This window comes from Aquarana catesbeiana, linkage group LG04 (assembly GCF_042186555.1).
Source record: "Aquarana catesbeiana isolate 2022-GZ linkage group LG04, ASM4218655v1, whole genome shotgun sequence".
NCBI lineage: Eukaryota > Metazoa > Chordata > Amphibia > Anura > Ranidae > Aquarana > Aquarana catesbeiana.
Window position 1 is genome coordinate 386,721,030 of NC_133327.1, and position 13,054 is coordinate 386,734,083.

Consider the following 13,054-nt stretch of genomic DNA (forward strand, 5'->3'; position numbering starts at 1 on the left):
GAGGAAAAAAAAAAAAAAAAAAAGACAATTTCCAAAAGACTCATTATGCCTTTCAGAAAATATGTTGGGGTTTTTTCTTTCCAATGGAGTCATTTTGTGGGTGTTTCTCCTGTCCTGGTGCTCCAGGACCTCCAATGTGATAGTCATGAAATTAGAAGTGTAATGTATGTTCCTTGAAAGCCTAAAGGTGCTCCTTGGATTTTGGAATCCTCTATACACCTTGGCCTAAATTTAAGAAGAATACATTTTTTTTTTGCAAAGCTTTATACAGAAACTAAGAAAGACAAGGATTCTTTATTTTTTCCCTTTATACAAAAAATAAATAAAACAAAAACCCAGGGGTGAATAAACTCCGCCAAAATAAAGCTGTAGCTGTTTAAAACAAAATATACAGTTGTGCTCATAAGTTTACATACCCTGGCAGAATTTATGATTTCTTGGCCATTTTTCAGATAATATGAACAATACAAACCTCTTTCACTCATGGTTAGTGTTTGGCTGAAGCCATTTATTATAAATCAACTGTGTTTACTCTTTTTAACTCATAAACACAACAGAAACTACTCAAATGACTGATCAAAAGTTTACATACCCTGGTGATTTTGGCCTGGTAACATGCACACAAGTTCACACAAAGGGGTTTGATTGGCTATTAAAAAGGTAACCATCCTCACCTGTGATCTGTTTGCTTGTAATTAGTGTGTGTATAAAAGGTCAATGAGTTTCTGAACTCCTTGCATCTTTCATCCAGTGCTGCACTGACGTTTCTGGATTCTGATTCACAGGTGAAGCAAAATAATTGACAAACAGGAAAGGGATATAAAGAGATATCCAAGGAATTGTGAATGCCAATTAGCAGTGTTAAAACTCTAATCAATAAGTGGAAAATGAGGGGTTCTGTAGAAACCAAACCACAGTCAGGTAGACCAACTAAAATGTCAGCCACAACTGCCATGGAAATTGTTTGTGATGCAAAGAAAAACCCACAAATAACTTCAGGTGAAATACAGGAGTCTCTGAAAACATGTGGTGTGGCTTTTTCAAGATGCACAATAAGGAGGCACTTGAAGAAAGATGGGCTCAACTCATGGTTGAGTTGCCAGAAGAAAGCCAATACTACGCAAATGGCACAAAGTATCCCACTTACAATATGCTAAACGGCACAGATACGAGCCTCAAACCTTCTGGCACAAAGTCAGTTGGAGAGATGAGACCTAAATTGAGCTTTTTGGCCACAACCATAAACACTACATTTCGAGAGGAGTCAACAAGGCCTATGATGAAAGGTACACCATTCCTACTGTGAAACAGGGGTGGATCGCTGATGTTTTGGGGATGTGTGAGCTACAAACGCACAGGAAATTTGGTCAAAATTGATGGCAAGATGAATGCAGTATGTTACCAAAAAATACTGGAGGACCATTTGCATTCATCAGCCAGAAAGCGATTATGATTTAAAAAGAGTAAACACAATTGATTATAAATCAAATTCTGCCAGGGTATATTATATATATATATATATATATATATATATATATATATATATATATATATAATATATATATATCTATATACACACACACATATATACATACACACACACATAAATGCATAAATTTGTGTGTGTGTAATTAATGTGGGAATAGTTTTGCATGACTAATCGTCAGTACGTCATCGCTGAAAACTTTAAAAAGGCCTGGGCAGGAAGGGGGTGCAACAGTCTGGCCTTTAAAAGTAGTTAAATTCAAATATGATCTTTGATATTGGCCAACACCCTTCCAAATACAAACCTTTGTATTGGCATTGATGCCACCCATCATATTACAGCATTAGCAGAGAACCTTTGGACACCAAGAGGATTTGCACATTCTAATATTGATTTCTCTTGACTAACCAATTGTTTTAACATGAAAATTCTAATAAATAGTTAACACTCAATTGTGCATCATTTAATCATTGTCTCAGTTAAAATAGCAATTGCCCAATTTCCTAATCTGTATGCATTTGTGCAACCGACATACAGTATGCTACATTGGCTCATAGACTTACATTGTGAGTACGGTATCTATCACCATATACACAACTATGCAAGAAACAAGGAGTTTAAAATATGAACATACCGACAGATTTACATTGAGCTGCTTACTTTTCACATGGTTATCTATAAAACCTTAAAGGGCATACTACATGTTTAACACCTTATCAAAGAAATTGTTAATGGCAGGTTTTTTAAAAGGACCACTACAATACCTCCCTATAGTATAAAAGCTTTGCCGCCTACCTTAAAGTAACAAATATCTCACTATTCTTTTCTAGCTGTACTTAATAGGAGATAGGAACGATTCATGAACAGAAAAGATTAAGAAAATTAAAAAAAACTGCCAGCTAGAAAGGTACATAAAACTAAATATACATTTACCTCTTGATATTTAACAGTGCCCAAGGAATTCCTGTTGGAGTATTGAAAGCAGGTAACAGTTTCTCTCCCAGTTCTATTGCTTTTCTTCTGAAGATCTAAAAAAAGATTCAAGAAATATAATGCCAGTTCAGAAAAAAATTACACCAATAAGACTTAAAAGGGGAGCTAAAAAGGCACATTTTGGATCTTTGAAATGGAAGTGATAAAATGTTTCATTGCTGTGTCCCTGGTGGAAAAATCAATCTGCTACCCCTGTACTGATTACTATGATCACAAGGACAAGGACGTGAAGAGAAGTCACCCCAAAGAGGACAAAAGTTAAAAAAAAAAAAAACAAATCCAACACCCATGGATCTAATCCCTCAAACTCAAATTATGAAAAAACAGAATAGGATTTTTTAAATCCTTAAATTGGATGTAAACCCTCACATATACCCAGTGAAGTGACAGCCTCAGATGATACACAGAGATGAAACAAATCTCCCTATACAAGTTTGACATGTATATCTGCTGTCTTCACCTTTATATACTGTTTAGAGAGTGCACATCATGTTAGATTTTTCATTTCCTCGTTCATCTGTAGGAGGAGAGCATTGCTAGACACTGACAAAGCTGACTGGAAGAAAGGCACACATCCCCTCCCCACACATGCAGAGCGTGACTGAATTGTCTAGCTGGCTGCTAATCTATTTATAGCAACCTCCTCCAACACACACAGGTCCATCTTCGGGCCTCGGAGAGCTTGTCAAAAGTTATCAGGCTGATAACAGAGGAATGGGGCAGACAAATTTAATGAATCCGGTTTACATCCACTTTAAAATTTTTCATGGTGTACATTACAGGACAAGTACTGAAAATGGGTTAAGCAGCTAATGGAGACTGGACATTGGTATATAAAGCTGTTAGAACCCAGTATAACCCCCTTCCACTTCCAGCATGCCTCAGCTTGTTAGCAAGAAATAGTAGAAGAGGATCATAAGAAAAAGAAGGGAAGGATCAGTATTCCGTAATGTTTTCCATGAAAGGTGTTTTAGGGCAAGTCAAAAAATCCTATTTTCCTAATCGTACATTACGGAACACAGGATACATTTTCTGATACACAGGGATGCCCAAAAGCAGTCAAACGGATGGGTTGGTAACACAGCAAATGAAGGCTAAAGGGCCCACAAAACCTAACAGGTTAAAAGAGGTGTCTCAGACTACAGAATTGGATCCGCTGCTATTTGAGCCGCAAGACTTCCGGTTCCTCCCTGATAGATGATGTAAGCTATTGCCGTTGCACTGTCTGACTAAATACTGGTTGGAAGACCTTGCAAATGAGAAGTTCATTGTTGAAGGAATAACTTCAATGCCTTGAGATCCAGCTTTCTCAAAATGACCAAGTTCTATAAGCTGAAAGAGCATACCAGACTCCTCCCTAGCCTGATAAGCTGGCATCTGTTGTGAGAACCTTCCAAACCACTGGGAAGGAAGGCTTTTCAGGCTTTTAGTGCTCAACTAGTGACCCCCGAACCCAATGCCAGGGCAAGCCTAGTCCGTCAGGTCTATAGATAATCCAGAGACTTGTGAAAGGGGGCATATGGAAACCACCTTTTGTGTTCAATTATATATATATATTTTCATGATGGACTATTAAGTATATGCATTGCGTGACACTTTGCACTTTTTGGTTGGCACATGTCACTTTTCAGTATTTGTTTGCATGTAGGAATTATTTTTGAAGCAATATTATTATCATTATTTTATTTGTCAATTGCACTTTTTTAGCACCTGTTCTGCACTTATTTGTTTTGGAGCAAATTTATTAATATTACCATTATCATTTTATATGCTCATTGCACGGTTTATTTGTGCACATTATGTTAATTTACTTTATGGGATATAGTATATAGTGTGGTAGATACCTTTGCAATTTGTTGTATATGTACTGTATCTCTTTGTTAGGGGCACGTTCAGCACACTCTAGCGCATCATATTTTTATTTATTTTAAATTTTTACCCTTAAAAGTCTCCATACGCGATGTTTAAAAATTTCTACAGGTTATCAGTTTTGAGTTACAGAGGTCAAGAGCTGGAATCATTGCTCTCACTCTAATGATCGTGGCGATACCTCACATGTGTGGTTTGAACACAGTTTTCAAAAAAAAAAAAAAAAAAAAAAAAATTCTTATTTATTTTACTTTAAATTTTTTTATTTTTAAACTTAAAAAAAAAAAAAAAAAAAATTGGGTCACTTTTATTTCTATTACAAGGAATGTAAACATCATTGTAATACAAAAAAGCATGACAGGACCTCTTAAATATGAGATCTGTGGTCGAAAAGACCTCAGATCTCATATTTACACTAAAATGCAATAAAATAAAAATAAAAAACAAATAAAAATCCTATAGGCGGAAGTGAGGTTTGACTTCGCTTCCGCCCTCCCATGCCATGGAGCCGAGCAGGGGCCATCTTCCCCTCAGTCAGCAGCCAGGCATCCACGGTAGAGGACGCAATCGTCTCTGCCACTACCGGCGGGTCTAATAAGTGGCAGAGATGAGCAGAGCGCGGCGGGAGGGGGGTGGGCACCTCTCCTGCCGCCGATAAGTGATCTTGTGGCGAATATGCCGCAGAGACCACTTATCTTAAAGAGAAACACACAGCGTTCCCGAAAAATAACGGGATTATGGCAGCTGGCTGCTGCCATAACCCCAGTATTTAGCGTCAAAGTGCTGACGTATGGGTACGTCGTTTTGCATGAAGTGGTAAAAAAAAAGTGTATTTTTTTTTTTTTAAATTGCATTTGAAAGACCGCTGCACAAATACCTTGTGCCATAAAACATTAAATATTGCAATGACCGCCACATTATTTTCTAGGGTCTTTGCTTAAAAAAAAAAAAAAAAAAAAAAAAAAAAAGTTTGGGGATTTTAAGAAATTTTCTAGCAAAAAAAAAAGCAGTGTGAAAGTCTTCTAACTTTTCAGAGTTGGTAAATTTGACAAAAAGCAGGGTGGAGGCAGACTGAGAAAATCTAGTTTGTAGCCCAATATTCAAGATGAGTTCTAAAAAAGTCCTCTTACTCAAACATGAGGGTGCCCCCTAAAAGAGCCCCAGGGCGTAGCTAAGGAATAGCCAATATGAAAGTTGCAAAAACAAGCCCTCAAGCTATTGAGGAATCTTGCTAGAACATGTTTATTAAAGAGCAAAAGAGAAAAATGAAGCAGATAAGCAAATAAAAAAAAAAAAAATATGAAGTATACTGGGAGTGAAAGTGGTTATGCTGGGCTGTCCTTACAGCTTTGGTTGCTGTTGTCCAATCTTCCTGCAGGTAGCGGCATAACTTTATTTGAATACTCATAAACTTAGACCCCTTTCACACAGATGTTTTTCAGGCGCTTTTGGGCTAAAAATAGTGCCTGTAAAGCGCCTGAAAAATGGCTCCCCTGCAGTTTCAGCGATGCGCTGGCAGGACGTTAAAAAAACTCCTGTAAGCAGCATCTTTGGAACGGTGAAGGAGCGGTGTGTATACACCGCTCCTAAAGCGCCCCTGCCCATTGAAATGAATGGGCACCGCTGCTGAAAAATGCCGGCAAAGCGTCGCTCTACCAGCGCTTTGCAGGACGTTTTAACCCTCTTTCGACCGATAGCAGGGGTTAAATGTGCCCCGCCAGTTGCCAAAAACCCCCCGCAAAAACTAAAAATAGCGGAACTTTACCGCCGACGCCCCAGTGTGAAAGGGGCCTTATGAAAAAAATGTAATGCTATAATGCTAAATTCTAAAGGAATAAATAGAAAATGCTTGGAATGTTACAATACTTATCTCAAAATGTATAAACCAGGGGTAGTCAACCTTTTGAGCACAGTGTGACGAAAAATGTTTTAAGAGAAATTGAGCGTGCCGATTTTATAACAAAAAAATGTCAACTTCACACTCTCAATCACTAAAAGGATTTTTTATAAAGTAAATGCTGTAAACTACTTTAGTAGTGAGGAATTACCATCCTGCACTCTCACGGCTCAAATCAGCCCCAATTCCTGCACCTTCACCCCTCAGATCACTGTCCCCCCTGCAAATCTGCCCCACCACTGTAACCCCCCCTGCTCATCTGGCCCACCACTGTACCTCCATGCACATCTGCTTCACCACTGAACCACCTTCTCATCTGTCCCTGCCCCACCACTGTAACCCCCATTCTTATCTGCCTCACGACTGTACCTCCTGCACATCTGTCCCACCTCTGTTTCCCCTGCTCTTCTGCCCCACCACTGTAACCCCCTGCCACAGATGTACCTCCTTTTTTCTCTGCACCCCTCTCCACATCTGCCCCACCTCTGTACTCCCTGCTTCTCTGCTCATATGTCCCACCAATGTACCTCCTTTCTCCTCTGCCACAACACTGAACCCCCCCCCCCCTGCTCATCTTTCCCACCACTGTAACCCCCTTCTCATCTGGCCCAACACTCAACCCCCCTGCTCATCTGTTCCACCACTGTAACCCCGTGCTCATCTGCCCCATCACTGTACCCCCCCTGATTTTCTGTCCCACTGCTGAACCCCCTTCTCATCCCTCCCACCACTGTACCTCCTGCACATGTGCCCCACCACTGTACCCCCTTGCTCTTCTGCCCCACCACTGTAACCCCCCTGCATATCTGCCCCATCAATGTACCCCTTTTCTCATCTGCCCCACCGCTGTACCTCCTTGCACATCTGCTCCACCGCCATATCCCCATGCTCTTCTGTCTCACTACTGAATCACCTTCTCATCTGTCCTAACACTGAACTCATCTGCCACACCATTGTAACCCGCTTTCTCATCTGCCCCACCAATGTACCTCCTGCACGTCTCACCTCTGTATCCCCCTGCTCTTCTGCCCCACCTCTGTTCCACCTGCTCTCCTGTCCCACCACTGTAACCCCCTGCTCATCTGACCCACTGCTCTACCCCCCCCCCGCTTTCCTGCCCCAACACTGAACCCCCTTGCTCATCTGGCCCAACACTGAACCCCCCCTGCTCTTCTGTCCCACTGCTGAACCCCCTTCTCATCTCCTCCACCACTGTACCTTCCTGCACATCTGCCCCACCGCTGTACCCTCCTGCTCTTCTGTTTCACCTTTGAACCTCTCCTGCTCATTTTCCCCACCGCTGTAACCTCCTGCTCATCTGTGATATGCAGAATGGTGAAAGGAAGCAGAGATGAGACATCTACCTGTCCTGGCATACTCATCCTGCTGATCCACTGCTCGTATCCAGCCCACGTGTATGTATGTGATATCACATACAAGCAGATGGAATGGATGCACAATGATTAGCTCAGGTCAAGGGCATTTTCTGAAAGCAGAAGGCCTGTGTGCAGGATCATAAGTTGGGCCCCCGCAGCTGAGAAAAAGTGGTTGGGCGTGATTTTTATTGCGCTGAATATTGGCTGTGGCTTAAAAGGGACACAGAGTGCAGGGGTTCAGTAGTGACGCAAAGGTTCAGGAGTAATTTCAACAAAGTTCCCAGAAGCTCAACAGTAATTCCACAAACTGTCACCTGATTGTGGTTTTCTCAATCACAGTGAAATCCCTTCTTTCTGAGATTGGTAGTGGCAACCAAGAGAGTCATCTTCCTCCAGATGGTGGGGGGGGGGGGGGTCTACCAGGACGGATTGGCTTTAGCAGTGGCCAATGACAGTCATCCTCCTGGAAACAGGGACCCCCCCTCCCCCCCAGCAGAACTGCACCCAATCTCTTCCCCATCACAAAAGCTGACGATAGCAGCTACAGCAAAGTTAGAGAACCAAACAATGCTTCCCATCGTTTACAATGTGTGGGGGCACAGTGCCACCCCCTCAGTGCAGGTGCAGCGTAGGGAATTCTGAAATTGGAATGTATTAGTGTCTTAATGACATTTCCCTGCACTGCTCTGCTGATGGGGAGGGAGTCGAGTGATGGCAAAAGAGGCTTTGTGTGCAGCTTGTGCCACTAGTGCTGGGGGTTGCCTACCCCTGGTATAAACAGTTGTATCCTGATCACAGCTCTGGCAAAATCTAGCCAAGTCTTGTCAAATGTAACCCAATTGATTAATGTTGAAAACAATATGTACTGCACATACACTCTTTTTAAACTGTTCAGCCTGCCAATGTCAGGCAGCCTTTCCATCTTGTGGAATATAGTCCATTTTCTACTTTGATACTGGTTCTTGGTGCACAGATGCTAAGTTAGCACATGCGCATTGGTTAGAATAAATCCTGTGGTAAGCCTGGGCACCACCAGATGGAGAGACTACCAAATGCTGCATTTGGAAAATAAATCTAATTTTATCCACACCTGAGGTGTCAGTTAAAGTGGTATCAAACCCCAAAAAAAAAAAAGTATTACATTGCAGTGTACTAATTACTAAATGTGGTGCTGCATTCGCTCTCTTTTTTTGTTTGGTTTTACCTGGTGATCCAGCCAGTAAGACTGTTATTTTTCAATTTTACTTTATAGGACCAAGCTGTCCAGGCAAGGTAGCAGTTAGAGGGTTGAGTTTTAAAGTGGATGTAAACCCAATGTCATCCTTTCTAAACTACTGCCATAGGGGTCATCTATAAAGATATACATGCCTCCTGCATGTATCTTTACCTGTCAAATGTTTCCCCTCTGTCTATTAGACCCGAAAAACTGCAGATTCTGTGGGTGGGTCTGTTGTCTGGAGCTCGGTGGGTGGAGTCGTGATGTCAGTAGATTCCCCGCCCACCTCTACACTCCCCTTGTCAATATGCATTTTCTCCTGTGTATTCCTTACACTGAACTTCTGCTATGATCTCTAACATCCAGTGAAAAGACAGGAAAGTAACCACATGACTTCAGCATGCCAAATCATGCTGAGGTGTGGAACAGCCAATCCTTGCAGAGCTGCTGAAGAAAGGAGTGGGTGTGGGAATTAAAAAACAATGGATGTCTTAGGCTAGTGCACGAGATGTAAATCACCTGTCACTCACAGCAAGGGGGAGGATTTGACAAAGTTTTTCTCTGTTTGTCAAGTTTTATCTCACTGAACAATAAAAGAGGATTGCTCTGAGCTGGATTAACACTTTGTGGCAAAACTGGGCTCAAATGATAGGAAATCTTATACTCTACATTATGACATAAAAAAAAAAAATTTCGGGTTTCAATAGTCAGCTTTTATTCATTTATGTAAAACCTTTAAACTACTTCATCCAGAATGCAAACACACTAAGACAGAAAGTGTGTTGCTGGCTGGATCACCAGGTGGAATAAAGGAAAAAAGCTCAAAAATTAAAAATCTCATGCAGCCACCAGGCCTATGGATTGGTAAGCTGCAATCTCTCACATTTTTGGTTTTAGGTTTGATACCGCTTTACATTTACAATTTTTCATCACAAGGTAGGGGTGAATAGAAAACCATATTTATAATGTCAATTGCCATTTACAGTAAACCTCTGTGCTCACTTTACCTTTGAAGATGGCTTATCTTCAAAGTATTTAGGGAATGCCCAAAATCCAAGAGTTTAATAATTTAAACACCGACAACAGCAACTGGCTGTCTTAATGGCTAATAGAAACGCGCCAGCAGGGACCCAAAATGGTACTAGTGCAAGCAAGATCAGTAGTCAAGTTACTAAAAGTCAACCAAATAGGTAATTCACAAGATAAGACCAACTATATCTGCCCATAGGTTATATCAATCGCTATACTTTGCCTCTAGGTTCTCTCAAATTATAGCAAAGATGGTACATTTCTTCAATGTTACAAAGATAGAAATGTGTTTAGTTTTTTTCCTTTAACAATTAACTTTTGCACCTAAATCTGACACAATGAGCACCAATTGTACCTGAACAGAATACCTAATTACTCAGGTAGAAGCTTTATACTACAGGTCTCAACAAAAAATGCAGGAAGAGTTATGGATACCTCGGATACAGCACCCCAATACACAATGCAACTTTCAATAACTCAATGTGATTTCTAACATATCTATTTTAGAGCTGCTGCACAACCAGACCAAGCATACTACAGTCACTAAGAGAAGAGGAGAACAGAACGAGGTAAAGTGGGAGTTGAGCACAAACAAGAGCTAAAGTATGGCAATTCTGCATCGTCATATCATAGCAGGTGTTCTGGGCCAGAAGTATCTTACCATAGCTAGAATTACATCTATGTTTCACCATTATGGTTCACCAGAATTGTCAAAACTAAAAATTTAACATAAAACTAGGTTTGTCTTTATAAGCATCAACATTTGAAGGGTATTGGAAAAAAAAAGTGATCACAATGTGATAGAGGTGTCCGGTTGTAGAGGACAAGGTAACATTTTATAAAAGCAGAGAACTGCCATGCCAATCTGAGATTGGTAGTGGCAACCAATCGAGTCATCTTCCTCCAGATGATGGACGGGCTAGCAGGATCGTGGTTGGCTTTAGTAGTGGCCAAGACAGTCCTCCCTCCTCCTGGAAACAGGGACACCCCCCCCCCCCCCAAGCACAGGCAAATAATATATTACAATGTAGAGAAAATGCACAGTTACCGAGGGGCTCCCAATGTTGAAGAACGCATAATACAAGGTTATAAAAATTACCCTCCTAAGAAATTTATGACACTGGGAGCCGGGGTGGGGCTTAAGACCACATGCTCCCGGCATAGTTATGGTCTAAACAAAAGCTTCAGAATGCTTCTTGCGAACAGGGGTTTTTGGATCACATGACCACATGACAGCCAATCACAGTGGTCACGTGATCGAAAACTCCCGATCGCAAGGAGCGATTGGGAGCATTTGGTTAGACATCAGTAACTGTGCCAGGAACGTGTAGTGTTCGCGGCACAAGTGTATGGGCAGCAATGCGTGCAAATAAGCCCCTCTGCGCTTAGGACTAGGTGCCAAGAGACAGCATTTGTGCAAACGGCCGCCGCCAAGGGGTTAGTATAATGTCACGTCACCAGAGATCACATTTCCAGGAACACAAATTACCAGAAATAACAACCGCTGGAAATTATGGGCCCCTCCACACCATTTTGCCTCTATGGATGCTTAATTTATAACTGCTGCCCACTCATTATTATAAACTAGTCACTGGCTGTTGGCTTCTCCCAACGATTCAGTTTTTCCAGATAAAGGGTTACTAAAACAAGGACCCTGCATTCACTATCTCTGGTCTCCCACAGTACACAGAACATGGTAATGTAAAATTTTAGTAAATATAAACAGCTAAATACCTTTTCTCATCAGCAGTACATAGTCTTGTGACTTCTATCAGTGCCTCGTTAAAGCTTGTGGGATGAGTTTTCATACTGCACTGACTGTCCTACCTGGATGCAGGACCCCTATCTGGTCAGTGCTGATTGGCTATGTGCTAATCACATGCACTCTAAGGGGGGGGGGGGGGAAACTCTAGCAATACACACCAAACTGAGCATGTACAGCCCGACTCCACTAACTCTGTCTTATCCAGACATGTTTTGGGGGCAATGCAAAAAGGGGAGGCTCAGAGAAGACAGGATCAAACAGCCTTTTTGCACAATGCAGAGGATTAACCCCTTAGGTTTCACAGTGAGTATAACAAGCATGCTTTACTGCATATACAGACTGATTTTACTGTTGTGGGTTTAGTAACACTAAGCTTTGAAGGTGAAGGATAGACGTTGACCAGTTGCCATGCACAGCTGCCCCAGTTTTGATAAACTGTCCTTAAGACATCTCTAGAGGTGTTTCTGCTCTGCCAGCTTCTGACAGAGGGAGAGCCTATGGAAAGGTCATGCACTGTTCAAAGCTAACTAAGCCACTTACTGCTGTAATCTTCACTCATTGAGTGGCTACTAATAAGTTAGCAGGGTTGGGAAGACAATTAAGTCTGTTAAACACCCAAATTTATTTCACGAGCAATGTAAAAATGAGTTTTCTTACTATATAATATATGCTGTACACATAGGAGTCCTACAGCTAAAAAAAAAAAAAAAAAAACGTGTTTCCAATGGATGAAAAGGAGTAAAAAAACAAACAAAAAACAAACAAAAAAAAACCAAAACAAAAAACAGTGGAAATATTCCTGTGCGTACAAACAATGCAGAGAAAAGGTCATCAGTATTTAGTCTGTATCACAGCAGACAGCAGCTGCCTCTTCAATGAGCAATCCATGAATCCGCTGCTGGTAATCGCAAGGATCTTTTTATCACGTACCCTCTGCTAAGCTTCAAGCATCTGGTTCCCAATTTTCCTATTACATTTAGTACTGTGTATAGAAAAGCCACAGCAGCAAACAGTCATTATATTAATGTGTGCTGAGGTATGAACAGAGCAGGTAGCACTTTGCATATAAACTATCCTATGACACTGACTCCTTGGGCGCCCTGACTTGCCGTAGGTTGCTGGAAAGAGAAAAATAGGCGCTGAAAAAAAGAAAACCGCAATTAGACGCTCATCACTGAAAACCGTGCACTCAGAAGGCTCATTCCTAGCCTCATAAATTTGACTACGATTTAATTCTAAAGCTATTTAGTGACTCAATGTCATGACACACTCAGCAAATTGCTTCTTAACCACTGTGGCAGACACATAAAGGCAGGTATCAACTGGGGTGAGGAGAACTAAAAGCTCCCATCTTCTATTTAATAGCATTTAAGTGCTGCCAGAGCCACTAAAAAAATGCAAAGTAACATTGTTTAGATTTTTA

At 41.3% G+C, this 13,054-nt stretch overlaps 1 protein-coding gene across 1 annotated transcript in view; it reads right to left on the reverse strand.

The window, feature by feature from the left end:
• The window catches only part of MAN1A1 (mannosidase alpha class 1A member 1), a 332,653-nt gene that overhangs the window by 136,544 nt on the left and 183,055 nt on the right, over positions 1–13,054 (reverse strand). Inside the window, exon 5 of the mRNA XM_073627169.1 lies at positions 2,420–2,514. Coding sequence (XP_073483270.1) covers positions 2,420–2,514 — 95 coding nt within the window. The remainder of the gene's footprint in view (positions 1–2,419; positions 2,515–13,054) is intronic.